Source organism: Corythoichthys intestinalis, chromosome 17 (genome assembly GCF_030265065.1).
Source record: "Corythoichthys intestinalis isolate RoL2023-P3 chromosome 17, ASM3026506v1, whole genome shotgun sequence".
In the NCBI taxonomy this organism is placed as follows: domain Eukaryota; kingdom Metazoa; phylum Chordata; class Actinopteri; order Syngnathiformes; family Syngnathidae; genus Corythoichthys; species Corythoichthys intestinalis.
The window spans coordinates 3,525,097-3,550,713 of NC_080411.1; the positions used below are offsets into that span (position 1 = coordinate 3,525,097).

General features: G+C 39.9%; 1 protein-coding gene across 2 annotated transcripts; it reads left to right on the top strand.

Moving 5' to 3' along the window:
• The first annotated feature begins 7,900 nt into the window (after nucleotides 1-7,900).
• Nucleotides 7,901-24,789, top strand: LOC130905384 (arrestin domain-containing protein 3-like). Of its 2 annotated transcripts, XM_057818728.1 has the most exons (8): nucleotides 7,904-8,464; nucleotides 14,262-14,352; nucleotides 14,433-14,580; nucleotides 14,763-14,865; nucleotides 14,941-15,197; nucleotides 17,461-17,620; nucleotides 19,562-19,707; nucleotides 23,613-23,811. In XM_057818728.1, exons 1-8 carry the CDS (start codon nucleotides 8,179-8,181, stop codon nucleotides 23,652-23,654), a joined length of 1,233 nt encoding a protein of 410 aa, XP_057674711.1. In that variant the 5' UTR covers nucleotides 7,904-8,178; the 3' UTR covers nucleotides 23,655-23,811. The 2 variants fall into 2 exon arrangements, with proteins under 2 accessions (XP_057674710.1, XP_057674711.1); XM_057818727.1 differs by lacking the exon at nucleotides 19,562-19,707 and having other exon boundaries at nucleotides 7,901-8,464; nucleotides 23,613-24,789.
• The last annotated feature ends 828 nt before the right edge of the window (nucleotides 24,790-25,617 follow it).

Consider the following 25,617-nt stretch of genomic DNA (forward strand, 5'->3'; position numbering starts at 1 on the left):
CTACTTGAAAATATTAGAGAGGCCTGTAATTGTCAACATGGGTAAACCTCAACCATGAGAGACAGAATGTGGGGGGGGGGGGAATCACGTTTGATTTTTAAAGAATTTATTTGCAAATCATGGCGGAAAATACGTATTTGGTCAATACAAAAAGTTCATCTCAATACATTGTTATGTACCCTTTGTTGGCAATAACCAAGGCCAAACGTTTTCTGTAACTCTTCACAAGCTTTTCACACACTGTTGCTGGTATTTTGGCCCATTCCTCCATGCAGATCTTCTCTAGAGCAGTGATGTTTTGGGGCTGTCGTCGAGCAACACGGACTTTCAACTCCCTCCACAGATTTTCTATGGGGTTGAGATCTGGAGACTGGCTAGGCCACTCCAGGACCTTGAAATGCTTCTTACGAAGCCACTCCTTTGTTGCCCTGGCTGTGTGTTTGGGATCATTGTCATGGTGAAAGACCCAGCCACGTCTCATCTTCAATGCCCTTGCTGATGGAAGGAGATTTTCACTCAAAATCTCTCGAAAAATGGCCCCATTCATTCTTTCCTTTACACAGATCAGTCGTCCTAGACCCTTTGAAGAAAAACAGCCCCAAAGCATGATGTTTCCACCCCCATGCTTCACAGTGGGTATGGTGTTCTTCGGATGCAATTCAGTAGTCTTGCTCCTCCAAACACGAGAACCTGCGTTTCTACCAAAAAGTTCTATTTTGGTTTCATCTGACCATAACACATTCTCGCAGTCCTCTTCTGGATCATCCAAATACTCTCTGGCGAACCGCAGAGGGGCCTGGATGTGTACTGGCTTCAGCAAGGGGAAACGTCTGGCATTGCAGGATTTGAGTCCCTGGCGGCGCATTGTGTTACTGATAGTAGCCTTTGTTACTGTGGTCTCAGGTCTCTGTAGGTCATGCACAAGGTCCCCCCATGTGGTTCTGGGATTTCTGCTCACCGTTGTTATCATTTTGACGCCACAGGGTGAGATCTTGCATGGAGCCCCAGATCGAGGGAGATTATCAGTGGTCTTGTATGTCTTCCATTTTCAAATAATTGCTCCCACAGTTGATTTCTTTACACCAAGCGTTTTACCTATTGCAGATTCAGTCTTCCCAGCCTGGCGCAGGTCTACAATTTTGTCTCTGGTGTCCTTTGACAGCTCTTTGGTCTTGGCCATAGTGGAGTTTGGAGTGTGACTGACGGAGGTTGTGGACAGGTGTCTTTTATACCGATATCGAGTTAAAACAGGTGCCATTAATACAGGTAACGAGCAGTGTTGTTAATAACGGCGTTAGAATATAACGGCGTTACTAACGGCGTTATTTGTTTCAGTAATGAGTAATCTAATTAATTACTTTTCTCATCTTGGCAACGCCGTTACCGTTACTGAGGCGGGAAAGGTGTGCGTTACTATGCGTTACTAAGTTGGTTGAATAAAAAAAGTCTGAGAGAAACGGACTCACGGAGACGAGAGAGCAGAGCAGGAGTGGGGAAGACGCCGTTGCAACCGCGATGCTAGGTGGCTCCAATAATACCTGACTGTAGCCATAGCCGACAAACTACGCCCACATGACACGGTAGATATCATATTATAGAACTAGATGCAAATGACAGACACAGCCGCATTGGCAACATGTTTTTAGGACGACATGCGTTAGTAAACAGCCGCCATCTTAAAGCAGTAGACCTCTCAGGAAGGCTCTGATGAAGAGATCCTTCCTAGCGAACCTAAGTAACTTTTTTTCTTTTTAATCTAAAATGCTCCTAAATCGGCAAAATCTTAACTTAAATCTATCCTTAAATGATGAAACAGTTTTAAAACTTAAACATGTTTAAAGTAGACAGAAGGGAACTAATGCAATAACGGGAGCAATTTTAACAACTTTAACGGTTGATTCCCAACTTTAAATGACTTCCACACATAGCAAGGGTTACTATCTAGTTATCGCAGTACCCTTGTTTCTAGTTAAGTGGAGGGTAAAGAATTGGGCTAGGGCCAATTGTCCCCCAAACCCTTTAAACTTCACATTGCGTATCCTGTTTTTTTTTTTTTTTTTTTTTTTTTTTTTTTGAGACAAAAAAGAAAATGATCACTAGTTACTTTTCCAAGTAACTAATTACTCTTACATTCAGGTAACTGAGTTACTAACGCAATTACTTTTTGGGAGAAGTAATTTGTAACTAATTAATTATTTTTAAAGTAAAATTAACAACACTGGTTACGAGTGCAGTTTCGTTTGAAGAAGTTAGACCTCTTTGACAGCCAGAAATCTTGCTTGTTTGTAGGTGACCAAATACTGATTTTCCACTCTAATTTGGAAATAAATTCTTTAAAAATCAAACAATGTGATTTTCTTTTTTTTCACACATTCTGTCTCTCATGGTTGAGGTTTACCCATGTTGACAGTTACAGGCCTCTAATATTTTCAAGTGGAGGAACTTGCACAATTAGTGGTTGACTAAATGCATATTTGCCCTACTGCATTTGAATAAGCAGAACTTCAAATATTAAGTTGTAAATGTTAAGTTGGCAGAATTCACCCCGGCCTCACTCATGATGCCTTTAAAAGAGCACTCTAGCAATGATTACTTAAATTCATCAGCTCTAGTTCTAATTACACACGGGTTGCCTTTATGTAAATATAGATGTGCTTTGAATTCTGTTAGTCTAACATTTTAAGTTCTGCATTTTGTGTGGCCTGCGAAAGTGAATCATGGGCATGTTTCTGGTAAAGTGAAATCAAATTTCTGTTGTCCACAAAGGCTACAGACAAACATCAGAGAATACACTTTTTTTTTTAATTTAAAATAAATACATGAATAAATTTTTTAAAGAAAATACTGTTTTTGGTTTTTTTTTTGTTTTAATGAAAAAAAAAATCACTAGCATATTTTAAACTTTTAAATGAATGATCAATGAAATCAATGAAAAAAATAGTGTCTGTAAATAGTTCAGGGATATCTACCTCATAACTATAAGCGGATTTTATGGGGGGCAGGAATTCCAGGGCCCCCCTGGTGGCCGAAGAGTGTCATTGCATGAAATTGACACATATACATATATATGAAAGTCAAAGTTGTAAAGCAATAAAACTGCAACAAAAATACAAAAAATTATATTTTTATAATGGGTCAAAATTATTTTCGAACAGATCATGTGCCAAGCACCTTAGACAGTCATTTGCTTTGCATAAAATTTTCAACAAAAAAAAAGAGGGGAGGGCAATTTCATTTTTCAAATGATTTTTTCTTTGATTGAAAATATTTTTTTTGATTGAAGCAACTTATTTTTGGGACATAATGATTTAGATACTAATGTCCCACCCGTAATATGGCCCAAACACAAAAAGGATTGCTTCAATCAAAACTTTTTCAATGAAAAATTAAGTGTTCAAATGCAAATTTTTCAATCTCAAATATTTTTTTCTGTGATTGAAAGTTTGTTTTTTTTATTAAAGTGACTTTTCTTTTTGAAAATACATTTTTTTGAAGCAACTTATTTTTTGATGGAATAATAAAGGCAAAAACGTCCTAGCCAAAATGTGGCCCAAATACAAATTGACATTGCTTCAGTCAAAAAAGTTGCTTAAATTAAAAAAAAAAAACAAAAAAAAACTTGACTTCAATCAAACAAAAAAAAAATCAAAAGAAAAATAGCTTTCACATGCATTTTTTTGAGTTTGACATTTATTTTTGCATTCAAACACATTTTTTTGATTGAAGCGTTTTTGGTTTTTTTTTTTGATAGAAAATATATTTTGATTGAAGCAACTTGTTTTTATTGAAGCAACTTTTTTTGATTAAATAATAAAGAGACAAATCTACCTACATATGGGATACAGTTTTTGACTGGGGTAACTACATTGGCACGACGCCGGCGGGCGTACCATATTCAATGGATGACGATCTTAGCGAAAAGTATTGCCTAAGCAGCCTGATTTAAAATTCCCCTCAAAAATGATGGGAAACAAAAAACACTCATTGTCAACTTATTATTATAAATATTCTTGTGAGCTAATTTTATTGCTGACACTGCGTTTCGGGGTCATCAACATGTTGTGCCCCCCCAAAAGTCAAACTCCACCTATGTAATGGCTTTATTTTGAGGGGAAAATGAATTAACTATTTTATAAGCTGCAAACAGACTACTTTTCTTTGTGTCAAAATGTCATTTTGTCAGTGTTGTCCCATGAAAAGATATACTTAAATATCTGCAGAAATGCGAAGGGTGTACTCACTTTTGTGATACATTGTAGTTATTGCCACAGGTAAATAACAGGTGCTGTCAATTACACAAATTAGAGAAGCATCACATGATTTTTCAAAAGGTGCCAATTAGAGATGCCGATCGATTGGGTCCGATCACGTCATTTTCAAAGTATCGGAATCGGCAAAAAAATATTGGACATGCCTTTTTTTAATATAAATATATTTTTTAATTAAATCGTTTTCTAATGTATTTAACGTTACAGACATAATGTGTTACAGTCTTCCAGGGTCTTTAGTTTCAGCTTAAGGTAGGGTTATCAAATTTATCGCGTTAATGGCGAGAATTAAAATTTTTTACATTTATCACGTTACAATATTTAACGCAATTAACGCATGCGCTGCACAACCCACTCACGCATTGTCGCGTTCAATATATAATGGCGCCATTTTACCCATACAGTATATAGAAAAGGCAGCGCAAGACGAGTAGAGTGAGTTTTGGCAGCCTTTGGAGCCTTTTTTTAAATGGCTAAAGCCTTTCAATCCCTCTCCCAACGATTAGAATAATCATGGTAAGCAATGTGGGGAAGAAAGGTAGTAATTGATCTTTTTCTTAACACCATATGTTATTTCCCAACGCAGAGAAGATATATCAATTGGTACCACGACGAGTCATGGTTGCACTTCCCATCATGCATTTGGGCAGAAGTTAAATGGCTACAGTAAAATTTACTGAAAGCTCAACAAATACACTAGATGGCAATATTTAGTCAGAATATACAAAGTCACATTTATCCTTTCAGAATTACAAGTCTTTCTATCCGTGGATCCCTCTCACAGAAAGAATATTAATAATGTAAATGCCATCTTGAGGATTTATAATAAACAAATACTGGATGTTGAATGTATATATTCGTCCGAGTTTTATTCATTTTTTTCTTAATGTATTGCCAAAATGTATAAGATCGGGAAAAATTATCGGGAATGATTGGAATTGAATCGGGAGCAAAAAAAAAAAGCAATCGGATCGGGAAATATCGGGATCGGCAGATACTCAAACTACAACGATCGGGATCGGATCGGGAGCAAAAAAACATGATCGGAACAACCCTAGTGCCAGTACTTTTGTAAAAAATGATAATGATTTTTTCCCCTTTTTTCCCCATGTTTTTTCATTGCGAGCATAAAAAAATGAAGATATTACTACCAAAGGATTTGTAATTGCTATCATTTTCTGGGAGAAATTGGGCATTATCTTACAGAATTGCAGGGGTGCCGATCATAGGTGGAGTTTGACTTTTGGGGCAGGGGGGGCACAACATGTTGATGATCCCGAAACGCAGTGTCAACAATAAGATTAACTTACAAGAATATTTATAATAATAAGTTGATGATGAGGGTTTTTTTCCCCATTGTTCTTGAGGGGAATTTTAAATCAGGCTGCTTAGGACAGCTATACTTTTCGCCAAGCTCGTCATGCATTGAATATGGTATGCCCGCCGGTGTCTTGCCAATGTATACCCCAGTCAAAAATTGGATCCCCTGGACGTAGCCATATGGAGGTAGATTTGTGTCTTTATTATTCAACCAAAAAATGTCGCTTCAATTAAAAAAAAAGTTTGAATGCAAAAATAAATTTTAAAAAATGCACGTGAAAGCTTTTTTTCTTTGATTTTTTTTTTTTTTTTATGTCAAGTTTTTTTTTTTGATTGAAGTAATGTTGATTTGTGTTTGGGCCACATTTGGGTAGGACATTTTTATCTTTATAATTCAATCAAAACATAAGTTACTTAAAAAATATGAATTTTCAAAAGAAAATCACTTCAATCAAAAAAAGATTTATAGAATTATAGAAAAAGTTTTTGAATGCGAAAAAATATTTGAGATTGAAAAATTTGCATTTGAACACTTGATTTTTCATTGAAACAGTTTTCTTTGTTTGAAGAAATCCTTTTTTTTTGTATGGGCCATATTATGATTAGGACATTTGTGTCTAAATCATTCAATCCCCAAAAAAGTTGCTTAAATCAAAAAAAAAATATTATTGGTCAAAGGGAAAAAATCCTTTTTTCAAATATTTTTTTGTTTTTAATTATATGCAAAGCAAATTACCGTCTAAGTGCTTGAAAAATAATTTTGACCCATTAGAAGAATATATATTTTTTTGTTAATTTCATTCATTTTTGTTGCTGTCTTATTGCTTTACAACTTTTTATATGTATAGGGCGGAAAACTCCGGTGACTTGAAGTTCTGCTCTGAGACCCCCAATTTAGCCAACTTTCAAAATTGTCCGATATGCATGTGTGATACATCGTTGAAAAGCTTAAAATCTCAATTTTCTGGGGGAAGACAATTTTTTAGCAGGAGGGCTTTTTTTAAAAAAATATTTTTTAAACAGCAAAACGCTATCTGGAGGTGAGCGCACGCGAGAACAGAATTACAGACGCCATGACTTTAACGGGATATTATCGCGTACCTTCTTTGTTTCGATCTAAAAACTCCATGTAGCATGTATCACTGAGTGTCAAGACACAGCTGTGAATGGCCACAGCTGGATTTCTTGGGGATTTGATGAGTGAAACATGGTAATATAACAAGGGTCGCGATGCAGAAATCGCAGACAACAAGGAGTGCTCGAGATTTTCTTTTTCATATATTTACCCTTTTAAATGTTTTTTTCAACTTTTTTTTGGTTTGGATCCATTATTTATCATCTAACATATCGGAGAAAATGCGACAGTAACAAAAAAAATACAATTAAGCGATAGTTATGAGGTAGATATCCGTGATTTTTTTACAGACGCCATTTTTTTCATTGTGACATAATTTGTTTAAAAGTTTAAAATATGTGAGTAAATAATATTTTAAAGTCCTTTTTAAATAAAAAAAAAAAAAACGAAATATGAGACATCAATGAATGATTCTAAGCTAAAAACGACTGACATTTTGAATAATAAATATAATTAATTTGTTTTATGGGTGGGTTGAAAAAAAAGCGGTTGCGCGACGTCTGTAAACGGGGGTTTTCAGGGTGAAAGGGACAAATTAAAAATAGTTCGGGGGCTTAATGAGCCATGAATCTGCTCTGGCAGCATATAGACATAATGTTCTATCAAACACAACAGTTGTTTTGGCTTAAAATACAGCAATTTCTTTTAAAGAGGAGTGCAAGAGCAGAAACTGCTTTTTCAGTCTTGTCCCTGTTTTCTGCCATAGCTAAGTCAAATGACACTTTTCCCTTAAAACCCGCTTATGGTGCCAATACTTTTGGCAAGCGGTGTACGTTGTAAAACAATGACGAAAACGGGCTGAGTATCGAGTTTTAAATTTGGGAAAATCTCGGATTAAGCATTGAGAGCCGTTTTAGAAGTAAAACGCAAAAAAAATGTTTCCTTTATGTTTTTGGGAATATTAGGGCCATTTAATGAATAAAGTGCAAATAATGCTTTCATTTTAATTTAAGTTTCACTTTGTAGGTTTTACGTTCAAACAAAAGTTGAACTGGCCTGAAGCGGAACATTTTGTATTCGTCGTGTTCAAAGTCAAACCTAAGAAGGCTTTTTTAACGTTTTCACGTCATATGACGTTTCTAACGGTGAAACGTTTTCCTTCCAGAAACTTTGTTGATCTGCCACCAGGGGGTGCGCTTGACTTGCACCCGTTTGTGTTTTGGATGCCCGTGACGAAAAGGGCGTCGTCTTTGTGACGTCATAGGGCGATGACGGCCGCTCGTCATCAGAGGCGCCCGTGCCTTCTCCTTTCCTTGCGTGCGCCGCCTTTCAGAGGAGCCTGGCAGTACTCGGTCACAGTCGCCGAACCGAACAGAACCGAAGCCGAGCGGGGCGGGAGCCGAAACCCCCGATGAGCCTGCAGCAGCGAGGCCGGGCGGGCTCTGCGCGGGCCACCGGGAGCTAGGGCCGGGCGGGGGTGCATTGGCCGCGGCTCCGGCCGTCCGTCATCGCATCATGGTCGTGGGCAAAGTTCGGGCGCTGGCTGTCTGCTTCGACACGTTGAACGACAGCAACGCGCCGGTCTTCTCCGGCGGAGAGCTGGTGTCCGGCCGCGTTCTGGTGGACGTGGCCGGCGACGTGCGGGTCCGCAGCTTGGCCGTGACTGCGCGCGGGGTAGCCAAGGTCCGCTGGACCGAGTCCCGCAACGCCGCCGCCAGCACTGCCTACACGCAGAACTACACCGAGGAGGTGGAGTACCTGCACCACCGGGATGTCCTCATCGGGAGTGCCGAGGAGCGAGGTCAGTCCATATTGAAAAGTCTTTTTTTGACACTTTTGGGACCTTGCAGGCAACTCCCTTTTGTGTGCTAGAAGCGGTTCAAACCTGATCACACTGGAGTGAAAGGGATGGGGGGGGGGGGGGGGGGGGCAATCGCACGCGCACGCCACCCACCGATTGACACTCGAACTATTGGCTCCCATATGGCCTGGGATAGACGTCCAAGACATTCGGGTCCGTCAAACGGACTAGACGTGTATCCCAGTCCAAATGGTAGCCAACGATCTTCATCCTCGTCTTCCTCTCATCAGCACCGCACAAGCACACACTCCGATGCTGTCGTCATCGAGTCGCGCGCTGTCACTCGAGCTTCCAGTCCTGTCCGCTCGGGGTTCCTCCTCCATCTCTGAGTGGGCGGGGCTTGCAAGGGCCTCGCGCCAATCACGAGGGAGTTTCTGGGGCGGGCTGCGGGCTGCTTAGGCTGGTTCAAACTGGTCTGCTTCAGACTGGGCCGCTTCTTGTGTTGCTGCCGTTGCCCCTGCGCGTGACACGGCCACTTCCTTTTGCGCGTACCCGTCGATGGAATACATAAGTTTTGAGACCCTTAACCCATAAAATATTTACTGGTTTTATTTTTTTCTAAAAAGAGAAATGACAAAATAGACTTTTATTATCCTGGACAAATTTTAAGGTCATTCATGAAAGTTCATTTGTTCATCGATTAGTCGATAAATGGTGCATTGATGACGCCAGACCAGTATTTCTCAACCCTTTTTGAGCAGAAGCACGCTTTTTGCATTAAAAAAATCTCATCTTAAAATTTAAAGCTCTGTATAGCCTATAAGTCGTTCTCATCAAACACACACACACAATATTTCAATATCTAATTCTTGAAATTTACTCACTCAGTGCGAAACTTGAATGAACACAGCTCTGTGATCCTGGCAGGAAGAGAAGACAAACAAACACCAAGCTCAACAGAGCTCAGTCTCTTCAGTCAGTTCTATAAAGTTGTCCGCAGAGCCCCTGAACAACTTTCACTTCACCTAAAAATAAGTAATATAATGATTTTAAAGTTCCTATGACAGCAAAAAGCATGTTTATTTCCTATTTCACGCGGTATTTTGTGCTCATGAATGAAATGGACTGCTTGGATGTGTGTGGAAGCGATCGATTTATATATTCAATTTTTTGAATCCCGCGCCATGAAAATGAGTGACTTCCTGTATTGACGAAGAATGCGAATGTGACGTCAGCCCGGCCAGCATCTCACAATACAGTATTGCTTTATAGCCAGGGGTGAAAGTGGGCCAGAACGGTCAGGAACGCAGTTCCGGTATAAGATTCAGGGCCGGAATGCTGTTCCGTTACACGGTGCTTTGATTCCATAAATATCAACTGTCAAAACGTTATGTAAAAACATTTTTTTTAAATGCTGGGCTGCCACACATGCATTTCATCTCCAAGACAAAAACAACCTACCAACATCATATTTACATGCACAAGCATAATAAAGTGCTTAGGTAGCGTAATCCGTTTCCACCAATATTTATTATCTATTTTATTCCACGGACGGCATGGAGGCTTCCCCAGCTGCTGCAGTTATCCGAGTCTGACGATGATGAGTCACGTCAATATGCGAATGCACACAGCAAAGCAAAATGCCTGGACTCATTTATCTGTTCAATTGGCTGACATACTGACATGTGATCAGCAGAGTTAGTCAGCTAGCTAGCGCATGTTCTCTGGAACAGTAAAAACAACAACAAAAGTTTTTTTGAATTGATGCGACAAAAAAAGGGCGATGCAGCAGAAAATGGATCAAATCTTTAAGAGCAAGGAAAGAGTTGAGGAGGCTTATTTATCATATTTAGTTTTATTTGCTCTGATGGAGAGGTTCAGAAAATCTGTTAATGTGCACTTTGGACTTATATTTGTTCATTTATGTGAGGCTACTTATACATTTCCTTATGATTTAAAAAAGTCAATGTTTGTGCGATCTTCAAAATATATTCCATTTCACTCTGCACAATATAAGTCAATTGTATTTTTCTGAATGTATCTTACTTATATCTTTATTATTAAAAAAAAAAAAGAAAGCAAAAGTAAATGTTGACATTAACTTCCATTTTAATGTACATCATGTGTTCTTAAGTAGTTAAAATTTAGATTTGGCATTTAGTGTGTGAGGAAATGAGGGAAAATAAAAATTAGGAGATGGAGGTTGGAGTTATTGCTGTTTTTGTTAACTTTTATTTTGCAAATTATTGAAAAAATACAATTTTGAATGAAAATCAGTTTTTGTATGTGTTATAGAAACAACTGTGCCAAAACAGTTTTCTTTGCATTTCAGTAGTTTTAGGAGGTTTAGCCCCCCCCCCCCCCCCCAAAATAAAAAAAATAAATAAATAAACAAAATTTCTGGCTCCGTGGCAACCTTCACGTCGGGGAGTTCCTGCAAGAAATTCTAGCCACTTTCACCCGTTTTTAGCATGCAGTAGAGCAGGGCGGTAAACCGAAAATTTACTGTTACCGAAATTCTTCACGATGACCAACGTAATTTTGACCATGTCGGTTAATTCGGTAATTTAATAAAGCAAGAAAATAGTCTTTTCATCCCGCTTTGACTCTGTGTTGTTCGGCTATGTTCATTCCACTTTAAGAAAGCAGTCATTGTGCTTACGTATAACGCTAACGGCTAACGCTACAAGCAAACGTGATGGAGTGTGGCTTAAGGGAGGTCCGACAAACTTTCACCCGACATTAAGTAGAGTCATGGCGGCATTCAGCGGGCTATCACCCGTTGTCCTCCCTTGTTCTCACGATTTCCGGAGAGGGTGCTTTCAGTGCTTTCTACTGGTAGCCAGGCCACGGGCTAACGCTAGCGGCTAATGCTAGCGGTTAACGCTATAAATGAACGTGATAGAGTCAGATAGCGGCTCTAACCTTGTCAAAACGGCTGAACTTAATGAGTGGATTGGGCACGGACTGCATCTAGCAATTAGTATATCGTGTTATTTTGTATCTCTGTTTGTGTGTGATTTCTCTGATAGCTTTTGTGATGGTAAAGAATTCAGCACAAAGTACAATCCAACAGTGAAAATTATAATATGACCGTTTAATGGCCCCAGCTATTTTTCTGTATGTGCTTTAGAGCTGAAACGAATACTCGAGCAACTCGAGTAACTCGAATTTAGAAACTGATCCGAGTAATTTCATTCACCTCGAGTAATCGTTTATTTTGACAGTTCTAAGCATCACGTTTTGCTCGGACTACTTTCAATGCGGGACAATGCGCTGATGTCACGTGCATAGAGGGAAAAAAAACACAAAAAAAACGCTACAAACGACGCCGACGTTGTAAAATACTAGCCCGCACGATGCTACGTTGGTAGCAGGTAGCGTCTGATGAGTCTTATGGAGATCACATGTATGTTGAACTAGATGCGAAATGACAGACTCGGCTGCGTCTGGGCAGCGTTAGTAAACAGCCGCCATCTTAAAGCAGTAAAGCGCTAAGCGCTAATAAATAAGATTAACGTTACTGTCACTAGCTCACGTAACGTTAGCCCTGCGAAGGGCTAGGTTTCCATTAATTATGACCACTGTCGATACGTGGCTAACGTGTGTTTAACATAGCGTTGTGGAGTGATGAGGGTGTAAAATAAGAACTCGATAATGCTAACTATCAATTTTAGCTCAGTAGTCATTGCTGAATTAAACACCAAGTAGCACCGGTCCCTACTGTGCTCCAATACAGCCTGTATCATACATTTATTTTGAACACTGCAAAAACTCAAAATCCTATCAGGACTTACAGTTTAGACTAACTTAAAACTTAACTAGAACTTAAAAATGGCTTGACACAAATAGAAATTCAATTGAAACACGTGGGAAAAAAATCCTAACTTTTAAGTGATGTGTGTTATCAAGCGTAACGGCATTTTTAGGTATATATATATATATATATATATATATATATATATATATATATGGGTGGCTTGCATTTTTTGGGTGACAATACTCCTTGTCCATTGAAAAGGCCACTCGGCCGACGACCGGCGGCATGTCGCACACCCCCCTTGGTCCTCTTTGCGTGCCCGCTAGGAGAGAGCTATACTCTGCTTATGCTCGTGCAGTTCTCCATATCATCCAGACTTCCAGCCCCTTCTGCCCTCTTTGTGTGCCCAGCAATAGACCACTATCCTCGGGTTGGGCTTGGGCAGCTATGCGCTCCTCTGACATCTGCCGGTTTGTCCAGCGGTCATTCTCCAGCTACTTCACCGGCAAACGAGCTCTCCTGCCCGCAGCGGGGGAACGATGAGCTGTAACTTGCTCACCGCCGGGGGGGTTGCTGATCGGCGAAGACAATCGACAACCTCGCCGCTGTGTGACATGATCCGGGGTGGTTTTGTGTGATTTTTCGCTTCGAAAAGTGAGAATAAGACTTGGAAACACCGCTCGGTTCGGGTTAGCATGTCAGCTAGCTGTAACGCCTCCTGCTTTGTTTGTGCTCTCCGAATCCGGGGCAGAGAAATGACAAAAGCCGGACTAACTCCGGTGGCATAAAATATCGTCGAAGTCGACAATTTTGACCATAATGGAATAATTATGCCATGTCGGACTGAATAAATGCATTTTTACTATTTCAAGTGTGACTTATAGTCCGAAAAATTTGGTAATCAGGATTTTATTAGGGAACGACTTTGACTTTTTTTTTTTTTAAAGCCGCCACTCACGGAGACTCATATATGCCTAAGGGAGGTGCCCGATTTGGTTTTAGGTTGCTATCAGCTTTGATTTTGAAAATATTTGAATTACCCTAATTTTCAGACTATAAGCCGCTACTTTTTTCCCCTCATTTTGAATCCTGCAGCTTATATTCCAGTGCGGCTTATTTGTTGATTTATTTGGGTTAATCGGTAACACTTTATTTGACAGCGGCATCATAAGACTGTCATAAGAACATCATAATTATGACATGACACTATCATGGGCATTACTGAATGCTTATGACAGATGTCAATATGTGTCATGTGGCATATTATTTCACTAACTCCATTTATTGTCCAGCTCAGATCTTTTACGGCCATTCAAAAGTGAGATAATTTGCTGGATGACACGAACCGACATCTATTATAAGCATTCAATAATGCTTATGACAGTGTCATGTAATAATTATAACAGTATTATGGCACCACTATCCCAAAAATGTTACCAAATACAAAAGCTAGCAATTAATGAAACAACTGGAACAGTAACTGAGGAAATAATTAGCACAGAACATGATTGTTATTTACTTCTGTAGCACCGCAATGCATGCTAGGAGGAATGTTGGATGACAACGGTGTTGAAAGCAGGTGGCAGCAGAGGTTGACTGTCTCCCCCAAGGGAGCAGTGATGGCCAAATGAAGCTTTTAGAAACAATAAGGCTTTGCACCCAATTGGTTCAAAACTGGTGGTTAATTTGGTCTCATGACAATCTTATGATGCCATTGTCAAATGAAGTGTTACCAGTTAATAACGGTGTAAATACCCCATAATACAATGAGGACAACTGCGGCTTATAGTCCAGTGCGGCTTATCTATGAACAAATGCCGTTTTCATGTCAAATTTGGTGGGTGGCGGCTTATAGTCAGTTGCGCCTTATAGTCCAGAAATTACGGTATAAGTTTTTGAAAATAGGTCCCCTACGGAGCGGCCCCGTGCCCCGTTCCCCGTCAACTGACAGTCAAGTCAAAGGCCAGACAATATGACAAAACTCACAGCTATATATGTGCACGGAAAGATGGCGTTTGTTGTTTTTTTTGGCGGCAGATGAGGAGGACGCGGCGGCGGACGAAGGCGGCGTGACCATCCTGCACGCCGGCCTGCACGAGTTGGCCTTCAGCTTCCAGCTGCCGCAGATGTGAGCGCCGGCCGGCCGGGCGGGCACGTTTTGTCGGCTGAACGCGCTGCCGGTCCGAGCCTGACCGCCTTTCCCGTCAGGGCGCTGGCCACGTCGTTCGAGGGCAAACACGGCAGCGTGAGGTACTGGGTGAAGGCGGAGCTTCGCCGCCCGTGGATGCTCCCCGTCAAGGTCAAGAAGGAGTTTGTCGTCTTCGAGCACATCGACATCAACACGCCCCTGCTGCTGGTGAGTTCTTGGCCAGTAGACGTCTAATCCGTGGGAGAGCTGATAGCTAATGAACGTCAACTCAAATACGTCAAAGACGAGTATTCACAGTCAGCTCTCCCACTTTAAGTTGCATGTGCATGAGTAGAAGCGTCCTGACAAAATGGCTGCGCTTTGAATTTGTGCCCTTGTTGTGTTGGGAGGCTCCTCAAGCCGGCAGCAAAGAGAAGACCTTATGCTGCTGGTTGTGTGCGTCGGGTCCCATCTCGCTCAGCGCCAAGGTGGCCCGCAAAGGCTACACGCCAGGTAGCGCTCGCCGCCGCTCACCTCCCCAGCGACCACATTTCTCTGCCCTCTCACCCTGCACCTCTCGTCCCACAGGCGACTCCATCCAGATCTTCGCCGAGGTGGAGAACTGCTCCACCCGCGTGGTGGTACCCAAGGCGGCTCTGTACCAGACCCAGACCTTCTTCGCCAAAGGCAAGGGCAAAGAGATCCGGCAGCTGGTGTCCAACCTGAGGGGCGAGGCCCTGGCTCAGGGCAAGAGTCAGAGCTGGGAGGGCCGCGTGCTCAAAATCCCACCCGTGTCGCCGTCCATCCTCGACTGCCCCATCATACGCGTCGAGTACGCCCTCGTGGTGAGGACCCGCCCATCTTTCTCGCACCTTCGGATCGGGATTTGACGTCCACTGCTGTCAGTTAGCCATTTCTCGGCCACTTGACGTCCGATCTGTTTGGATTTGTTTTTGTTTTCATGCAATCAATAATTTCTATTTCTTGTTGCACCTACAGTGGGGCAAATAGGGATTTAGTCAACCACTAATTGTGCAAGTTCTCCCACTTGAAAATATTAGAGAGGCCTGTAATTGTCAACATGGTTAAACCTCAACCATGAGAGACAGAATGTGGAAAAAGAACCCAGAAAATCACATTGTTTGATTTTTAAAGAATTTATTTGCAAATCATGGTGGAAAATAAGTATTTGGTCAATACCAAAAGCTCATCTCAATACTTTTTTATGCACCCTTTGTTGGCAATAATGGATGCCAAACGTTTTCTGTAACTCTTCACAAGCTTTTCATACACTGTTGCTGGTATTTTGGCCCATTCCTTCATGCAGATCTCCTCTAGAGCAGTGATGTTTTGGGGCTGTCGTCGAGCAACACGGACTTTCAACTCCCTCCACAGATTTTCTATGGGGTTGAGATCTAGAGACTAGCTAGGCCACTCCAAGACCTTGAAATGCTTCTTACGAAGCCACTCCTTTGTTACCCCGGCTGAGTGTTTGGGATCATTGTCATGCTGAAAGATCCAGCCACGTCTAATCTTCAATGCCCTTGCTGACGGAAGGAGATTTTTACTCAAAATTTCTCGATACATAGCCCAACTCATTCTTTCCTTTACACAGATCAGTCGTCCTGGTCCCTTTACAGAAAAACAGCCCCAAAGCATGATGTTTCCACCCCTATGCTTCACAGTGGTAAGGTGTTCTTCGGATGCGATTCAGTATTCTTTCTCCTCCAAACACGAGAACCTGTGTTTCTACCAAAAAGTTCTATTTTGGTTTCATCTGACCATAACACATTCTCCCAGTCCTCTTCTGGATCATCCAAATGGTCTCTAGCGAACCGCAAACGGGCCTGGACGTGTACTGTCTTCAGCAGGGGGACACGTCTGGCAGTGTAGGATTTGAGTCCGTGGCGGCGCATTGTGTTACTGATAGTAGCCTTTGTTACTGTGGTCCCAGCTCTGTAGGTCATTCACTAGGTCCCCCCGTGTGGTTCTGGGATTTTTGCTCACCGTTCTTGTTATTTTGACGCCACGGGGTGAGCTCTTGCATGAAGCCCCAGATCGAGGGAGATTATCAGTGGTCTTGTATGTCTTCCATTTTCTAATAATTGATCCCACATTTGATTTCTTTACACCAAGCGTTTTACCGATTGCAGATTCAGTCTTCCCAGCCTGGTGCAGGTCTACTATTTTGTCTCTGGTGTCCTTCGACAGCTCTTTGGTCTTGGCCATAGTGGACTTTGTAGTGTGACTGACTGACTGACTGAGGTTGTGGACAGATGTCTTTTACACTGATTATGAGTTAAAACAGGTGCCATTAATACAGGTAACGAGTGGAGCCTCGTTAGACCTCGTTAGAAGTTAGACCTCTTTGACAGCCAGAAATCTTGCTTGTTTGTAGGTGACCAAATACTTATTTTCCACTCTAATTTGGAAATAAATTCTTTAAAAATTAAACAATGTGATTTTCTGTTCCCCATCCCCCCACACATTCTGGCTCTCATGGTTGAGGTTTACCCATGTTGACAATTACAGGCCTCTCTAATCTTTTCGAACAATGTTGGGGTGGTTTTAGTTAAATCAGACACAGTTTTTTTTCATCTGTGTGATTTTGATAAATATCATCACCTTTGATGGTGATTTTATGCAGAAATGTAAGAAATTCCAAAAGGTTCAGATACTTTTTCATACCATTGTATGCCATATAATACATGTTCTTGGACAGTTATTTTGAGGTTTAGGGGGTATTTCAGGATACTTAAAGTGTTAATTCCAAATTACGCGGAAATTCGGTTTACATCGCCAGCTTATTATTTTTTACAAAGTATTTCGACGTAAATTTCAATTATAATGGTGAAATCTGAATTTAGCGGACATTGGGGTTACGTCACCAGCGTAGGGATTTTTTAAATATCGGTTCAGTATCGGCATGGTCTTGATACCACACAGGAGACTGAATCTTTATTGGGAGCTTACAAATGGTTTCATTGCAACACTAGTGATTTTCAATGAGTCAGCTCGTGACAAAAATCATGGTCAACTATGAAAAGAATATTTTGTTGCAGTATATGTGATTTTTTTGCCCCCCGTTTTTGTTATTGCTCGTCGCAGGTGTACGTGGACGTTCCGGGCGGACTGAACTTGTCGCTGTCACTGCCGTTGGTAATTGGGACCATCCCCCTGCACAACGCCACTTCTCGTACTTCCAGCATCAGCATCAGCAGCAGCGGCAGCGCCTCCACCTGGGCGGGAGTGGCAGAGCGGCCCGAGGGTAAGCTCAGTTGGTTGTCTTGCTCGCATCTGCATTTTTTTTGGCACATGATTTTGGTATACAATCCTGATACTCTACTTATCGCACAGTTTAAAAATGATAGAATCGCTTTTTTCCTAGTTAGTATTAAATGACTTTGCTGAAGACTAAAGGCTTCTGTTACTATCCTCATCTGTAAGCCACTTTTGGCTCCTTACTGGGTTAGGTACTGTTCATTTCAGGAAACTTCCTTTTCATATCAGGTCACTTCCTGACTTGTTTGTTTAGAGGCATTTAAGGGTCGCTTACTGTAGATTCTGGTCATTCTGTGTAAAGATGCGATCGGGATGCCGATCGATCGGGTCCGATCACGTCATTTTCAAAGTATCGGAATCGGCAAAAAAATAACAGACATGCCTTTTTTTAATATATATTTTTTAATTAAATCGTTTTCTAATTGTATTTAACGTTACAGACAAAATGTCTTACTCTCATCCAGAGTCTTTAGTTTTGGCTTAAAGTAGGGCTATCAAATTTATCGCGTTAACAGCGGTAAATTATTTTTTTTTTTTTATAATTAACCACGTTAAAATATTTAACGCAATTAACGCATGCGCTGCATGACTCACTCACGCATTGTCGCGTTCAATCTATATTGGCGCCGATTTACCTATATATAGAGCTAAAAGGCAGTGTAATATGAGTAGAGTGAATTTTGGCAGTCTTTGGAGCCTTTTTTTAAATGGCTAAAGCCTTACAATCCCTCTCTCAACAATGAGAAATATCGTGGGAGGCAATGTGGGGAAGAAAGGTAATAGTTGATCTTTTTTTTTTAAAACCCTATGTTATTCCCCAACGCAGAGAAGATATATCAATTGGTGCCACTACGCACAGTCATGGTTGCACTTCCCATCATGCATTTGGGCATGGCTACAGTATCATTTACTGAAAGCTCAACAAATACACTAGATGGCAATATTTAGTCACAATATACAAAGTCACATTTATCCTATAAGAATTACAAGTCTTTCTATCCGTGGATCCCTCTCACAGAAAGAATGTTGTTAATATAAATGCCATTTTGAGGATTTATTGTCATACGTAATAAACAAATACAGTACTTATGTACTGTACGTTGAATGTATATATTCATCCGAGTTTTATTCATTTTTTTCTTAATGCATTGCCAAAGTGTATATGATCGGGAAAAATTAACGGGAATGATTGGAATTGAATCGGGAGCAAAAAAAAAGCAATCGGATCAGGAAATATCGGGATCGGCAGATACTCAAACTAAAACGATCGGGATCGGATCGGGAGCAAAAAAACATGATCGGAACAACCCTAATTCTGTGTGACTTTCTTTTGATTTAAGGTCATTTTTTTGGTGTCTTCTTGGTGATTTTAGGTCAAATACCCATAGGCGGAGTTTGACTTTTGTGCATGTTAATGATTCCGAAAGGCGGTGTCAGCGATGACTTACAAGATATATGCTCAGTTAGTAGCTTAGCCCATGCTTGTAAATACAGGCATCCCCAGCTATGTATGTGTGGGTGTGCATGCGTGGGCACGCGCGTTTTTCTGTGGAGAAGTAGACGCCGATTTTTGTGTTCTGCAGAGATATCCAATTTAATGCCAAGTTGTTCCAGTTACTCACACCCTTGCGAAATGAGTCCCCAAGGTTGTGAGTTTGAAAATGGCGGCAGGTAAAACAGGAGACGTATCCTTTTTGACTGAATATTCCAGTAAAACGGACAAATTAAAAATAGTCCGGTGGCTTAATGCGCCATGAATTTGCTCTGGCAGCATATAGACATATTGTTCCATCAAAAACAACAGTTGTTTTGGCTTAAAATACAGCAGTTTCTTTTAAAGAGGGGTGCAAGAGCAGAAACTGCTTTTTCAGCCTTGTCTGTGTTTTCCGCCTTATATATATATATATGTTATGTTTTGCGTCGGCAGCTCCGCCCAGCTACGACGAGCTGGCCATCCCGGAGTCGAGGCGTCGCCACTTCCTGCACGGCGTCCCCGAACAGGAACACGCCAGCGCGGCGCTGCTGGCATATGTCACAGAGTTCCGATACCTGCCGCCACCGCTCTACGCCGAGGTAAACGTGGACTTATTCATTCAACCCTCGTCTATCTATTGCAGGGGTGTCAAAGTGGCGGTCCGCGAAACTAAATCATGTGCGTCGACATTTTTCGCTAAAATAAAACTTATGTCAAATTTCAATAGTCCTGCAATCAGAATATTTACCGTATTTAACCAGAGGTGGGTAGAGTGGCCAAAATTTTACTCAAGTAAAAGTAGTCGTCCAAAAAATGTACTCAGGTACATTTGATGAAAAGAATACTCAAGTAATGAGTAACATTGTGAGTAACTGCTTATATTTTGTTTGTTTTTGCGCGTGTTAAACATGGCGCCATCCGTAGGTCAAAAGATGTACTAAATATAGATTTTTTTAAATCAAAGGCAATAATGTTTTTTTATAACATATTTTATTAAAAGAGAACAATTGTGGCTTATTCGAAACTTTAAGTCCGTTAATGACAGCCAAATGAGTTAAAAGTAGGGCTGTCAAACGATTAAAATTTTTAATCGAGTGAATTACAGCTTAAAAATTAATTAATTGTAATTAATCGCAATTAATCGCAATTCAAACCATCTATAAAATATGCCATATTTTTCTGTAAATTATTGTTGGAATGGAAAGATAAGACACAAGATACATACATTCAACATACGGTACGTAAGTACTGTATTTGTTTCGTATAACAATAAATCAACAAGATGGCATTAACATTATTAACATTCTGTTCAAGCGATCCATGGATAGAAAGACTTGTAGTTCTTAAAAGATAAATGTTAGTACAAGTTATAGAAATTTTATATTAAAACCCCTCTTAATGTTTTCGTTTTAATAAAATTTGTAAAATTTTCAATCAAAAAACAAACTAGTAGCATGCCATTGTTGATGTCAATAATTACACAATGCTCACGGGTGCTTAAGCCCATAAAATCAGTCGCACCCAAGCGCCAGCAGAGGGCAGCAAAACTCCCAAAAATACAAGTAACAAGTTGGCATTGCACTGTGTTGTCATTTTAATATGTTTGAGGGGGGCATGTGTGTTAATTGCGTCAAATATTTTAACTTGATTAATTAAAAAAATTAATTACTGCCCGTTAACGCAATAATTTTGACAGCCCTAGTTAAAAGTTAAACATTTCTATGCGTCGACCAACATAGTGACCCTCCAAAGGAAACCAAAACGTGAAAAAAAGTGACTTTGGCATCCTTGAATCATAGACTACATAATTTATTGACGGGACACAGGGCGCGGGGCTGATTCATAGGGGGCCTATCTCTGCCAAACCTGACCGAGTGGAAACACAGCAAAGAGCTTTCTACGTTGAAAATTCTTGTGAATAAATGCTTAAATCCCTGAATTCCTAATAGATATGGACATAAAACAGTCTCGATTCATGGTTAAAAGCAAAAAAAAAAAAACGGGCAGTTAGCATTTATTTTACGTAAATATGTCGAAGTACAATGCTAGTCTGTTAGTCAGTGTGGCGGCCGCCATATGAAAACAGCTTTTCCGGTGAAAATTATTGTGAATAAATGCTTAAATCCCTGAATTATTTTTAAATATGGATGTAAAATAGTCTCGATTCTTGGTTAACAGCAAAAAAAAACAAAACAAAAAAAACGGGCAGTTAGCATTTACTTTATGTAGTTGATGCTAGTCTGTCAGTCAATGTGGCGGCCCCCTGATGTAAACAGAGCTTTTTCCAGTGAAAATTCTTGTGAATAAATGCTTTACTCCCCGAATTCTTTATATATATGGACGTAAAACAGTCTCGATTCTTGGTCAAAAGCAAAAAACCGGGCAGTTAGCATTTATTATACGTAAATATGTCAAAAGTACGGTGGTAGTCTGTTAGTGAATGTTGCTAGTGGCCGCCTGACGTAAAGAGCTTTTCCGGTGAAAATTCTTCTCTATAAATGCTTAAATCCCTGAATTCTAAAACAGTCTTGATTCTTGGTTAAAAGCAAAAAAAAATTGCCGGTTAGCATTTATATTATGTAAATATGTCAAATTTGCTGCTAGTCTTTAAGCCACCGTGGCGCCGCCTTATCACTACAAAGAGCTTTTTACGTTAAAAATTCTTGTAAATAAATGCTTAAATCCCTTGAATTCTATAGAGATATGGACGTGAAACAGTCTCGATTCTTGGTTATAAGCAAAAAAACGGGCAGTTAGCATTTATTTGACGTAAATATGTCCAAGTACAATGCTAGTCTGTTAATGAATGTAGCTAGTGGCCGCCTTATGTAAACATAGCTTTTCCGGTGAACATTATTGTGAGTAAATGCGTCAATCCCTAAATTCTTCATACATATAGACGTAAAACAGTCTCGATTCTTGGTTGAAAGCAAAATAAACATGCAATTAGCATTTATTTTACGAAAATATGTCGAAGTACAATGCTAGTCTGTTAATGAATGTAGCTAGCGGCTGCCTCATGTAAACAGAGCTTTTCAGGTGAAAATTCGTGTGAATAAATGCTTAAATCCCTGAATTCTTTATAGATATCGACGTAAGACTGTCTCGAGACTTGGTTAAAAGCAAAAAAATGTGCAGTTAGCATTTACTTAAAATAAATATGTCGAAGTAAAATTTTAGTCTGGTCGTAAATGTAGCTAGCGGCTGCCTTTTGTAAACAGAGCTTTTCCGGTAAAAAAATCTTGTGAATAAATGCTTAAATCCCCAAATTCTTTATACATATGGACATAAAACAGTCTCGATTCTTGGTTAAAAGCCCAAAAAATGTGCAGTTAGCATTTATTTGTCGTAAATATGTCGAAGTACAATGCTAGTCTGTTAGTAAATGTAGCTAGCGGCTGACTTTTGTAAACAGAGCTTTTCCGGTGAAAATTGTCGTGAATAAATGCTGAAATCCCCAAATTCTTTATTAATATGGACGTAAAACAGTCTTGATTCTTGGTTAAAAGCAAAAAAAACCGTGCAGTTAGCATTTATTTGACGTAAATATGTCGAAGTAAAATGCTAGTCTTGTAGTAAATGTAGCTAGCGGCTGCCTTTTGTAAACAGAGCTTTTCCGGTAAAAAATCTTGTGAATAAATGCTTAAATCCCCAAATTCTTCATACATATGAACGTAAAACAGTCTCGATTCTTGGTTAAAAGCAAAAAAAATGTGCAGTTAGCATTTATTTGTCGTAAATATGTCGAAGTACAATGCTAGTCTGTTAGTAAATGTAGCTAGCGGCTGGCTTTTGTAAACAGAGCTTTTCCGGTGAAAATTGTCGTGAATAAATGCTGAAATCCCCAAATTCTTTATAGATATGGACGTAAAACAGTCTTGATTCTTGGTCAAAAGCAAAAAAAACCCGTGCAGTTAGCATTTATTTTACGTAAATATGTCAAAGTACAATACTAGTGTATTAATGAATGTAGCTAGTGGCCGCCTTATATAAACAGAGATTTTCCAGTTAAAATGTTTGTGAATAAATGCTTAAATCCCCGAATTCTTTACAGATATGGACGTAAAACTGTCTCTATTCTTGGTTATAAGCAAAAAACCGGGCAGTTAGCATTTATTATACGGAAATATTGTGAATTATAACGCCAATGCTGTAGCGGCTAATTTCTCCCATTGATTTTTTTCACAACATGCAGGCATGGTACGAAAAATATATAATTACCTTGAATCCTCGAACAAACCACTCCTGAGACAATCCTTCCTGTTTGTATGCGGTACAGCTTTCATACTTTTTCAGTCTAAATCCGGCGTTAGATCGCTCCGTGTGTGCGTTTGAGAATAAATCCTCTTGATGCTGGGTGTGGTTAGGCCCCCTACGAGAAGGCGTGGCGCAGTGTCTGTGGGAGTGACCCGTCAATATAATGATGAAGTCTATGCCCTAAGTATTCATAGTTGTGGTTGCTAGTGATATTTCAAAACAGCCATTAACAAAAGGTTTACTGCAGGCGGACCCTTATCCGGAGCCGGCAGCGTGTCCGTCACGCTGAAGAGAGGAAAAAGTCCGACGATTCATCGATGGATGAGGATTCCCGAGATGCTCTTTGCACATGAGAGCGAGCGAGCGAACATTTTTGGGGGGAAAAGACTGACACGGACGTCACTCGACGCACTTAAACATGAATGTGTGCACATGGGCGGAGCTAAAAGCACAAACGACCAATTTCAAAGAACCACAAGTCGCCTGTTTTGACGTTTGCTCCCAGCAAAATATTCTTCCTTACGATAAGAAGTAAACGACTTTTGGATGAGAGCGTATGACAAAAAGTTTTTAAAAAATTAAAAAAAAAGAATGAAAATGTTTACTGGGTAATTCCATCAAACGTCCTTTCAATGTTTGGGAGATGACAAAAGTGCAATATTTTTTTCATATTTTGAGCTGTCCTTTTTTATGCTGAACTTTTTCATATCTGTTGCTCTTTTTGATCTCTGTGCTTTAGTTACTGTTGTGATCTTGCTGTCATGATCAACTCTTGATTCCAAAAATAAAGTTTTATTTTATTTAAAAAAAAAAAAAAAAAAGGTTGATGAACTCATTGGTTGCCATTAATGACTAGACATGTGCCGACTACCAGTTTCAAGGTATACCGTGGTATGAAAACGCTAAGGTACAGTGGGGCAAATAAGTTTTTAGTCAACCACCAATTGTGCAAGTTCTCCGACTTGAAAAGATTAGAGAGGCCTGTAATTGTTGTCAACATGGGTAAACCTCAACCATGAGATGTGAAGAAAAGAAAATCACATTGTTTGATTTTTAAAGAATTTATTTCCAAATTAGAGTGGAAAATAAGTATTTGGTCACCTAGAAACAAGCAAGATTTCTGGCTGTCAGAGGTCTAACTTCTTCTAACGAGGCTCCACTCCGCTAAATTCAGATTTCACCATTATAATTGAAATTTATGTCAAAATACTTTGCATCTGATGTGGTTTGTTCTCAGATGAACAACAAGTTGAGGAAGTTTTGATATAGACTGAGTCACAGCCAGAAAGTGTTGATGACAGTGTTGATTACTATTCACTTTTCCTCCCTCCCAATTAAAGTCTGTCACAATCATAGCCAATTATACTGTAAAGCTGGTTAAAATGGAATTGATGTTGTTGTAAGGTGTATTAAATACTTGCTCATGTGCCCCTTTTGATCTATGAGCACCTGCCCCTCCATCGGTCTCTGCACGGCCCTGGTGTTAACCTTTAATTTTGTGTAAATGCAAAATCATATTGGAGGTATTGCCTCCTCGGCAGCCCCTCCGCAAACATGTTTTACATGTTGGTTGGGCCTTCAGCTCGAATACGCAGCCGTCTTGAACTTTTCTGCAGCATAAGTATTCCCATACCAGCGATCTCGTTTTCTTTGATGGGGGAAAATGTTCAGGAGCTTCCCCTCCTCCAGCCATTGTGTAGCACAGCTGAATCACTAACACTAAGCAACGACCAGTGGGGTAGGGTCGAGCCTTGCAGCTACAAGCGAGGGATTTCTGCATGCATTTTTGGGACATAAAAAAATCGCTAATACAGTGGGGCAAATAAGTATTTCGTCAACCACTAATTGTGCAAGTTCTCCCACTTGAAAATATTAGTGAGGCCTGTAATTGTCAACATGGGTAAACCTCAACCATGAGAGACAGGATGTGGGGAAAAAAAACAGAAATCACATTGTGGTCACTGAGCCACCATCAGCAGTTTTCTCAAAACTATTATTTCAATATTATCCATATTTGACAACTCTAGCACCTAATATTAAAGTTATGACAAAACATTATAGGACAATAACATTGTAATTAGAGTTGCCGATCGGGTCCGATCACGTCATTTTCAAAGTATCGGAATCGGCAAAAAAATATCGGCCATGCCTTTTTTTGATATATATATATATATATATATATATATATATTTTTTTTTTTTTAAATTAAATCTTTTTTTAATTGAATTTAACATTACAAACATAATATGTTA

Excerpts from the sequence above, each read along its gene's own strand:
- LOC130905384 (XM_057818727.1), top strand. The coding sequence starts at position 8,179 with ATGGTCGTGGGCAAAGTTCGGGCGCTGGCTGTCTGCTTCGACACGTTG. Across the intron at positions 14,353-14,432 it reads AGCTTCCAGCTGCCGCAGAT|GGCGCTGGCCACGTCGTTCG; the intron begins GTGAGCGCCGGC and ends CTTTCCCGTCAG. Across the intron at positions 15,198-17,460 it reads GCGTCGAGTACGCCCTCGTG|GTGTACGTGGACGTTCCGGG; the intron begins GTGAGGACCCGC and ends TGCTCGTCGCAG.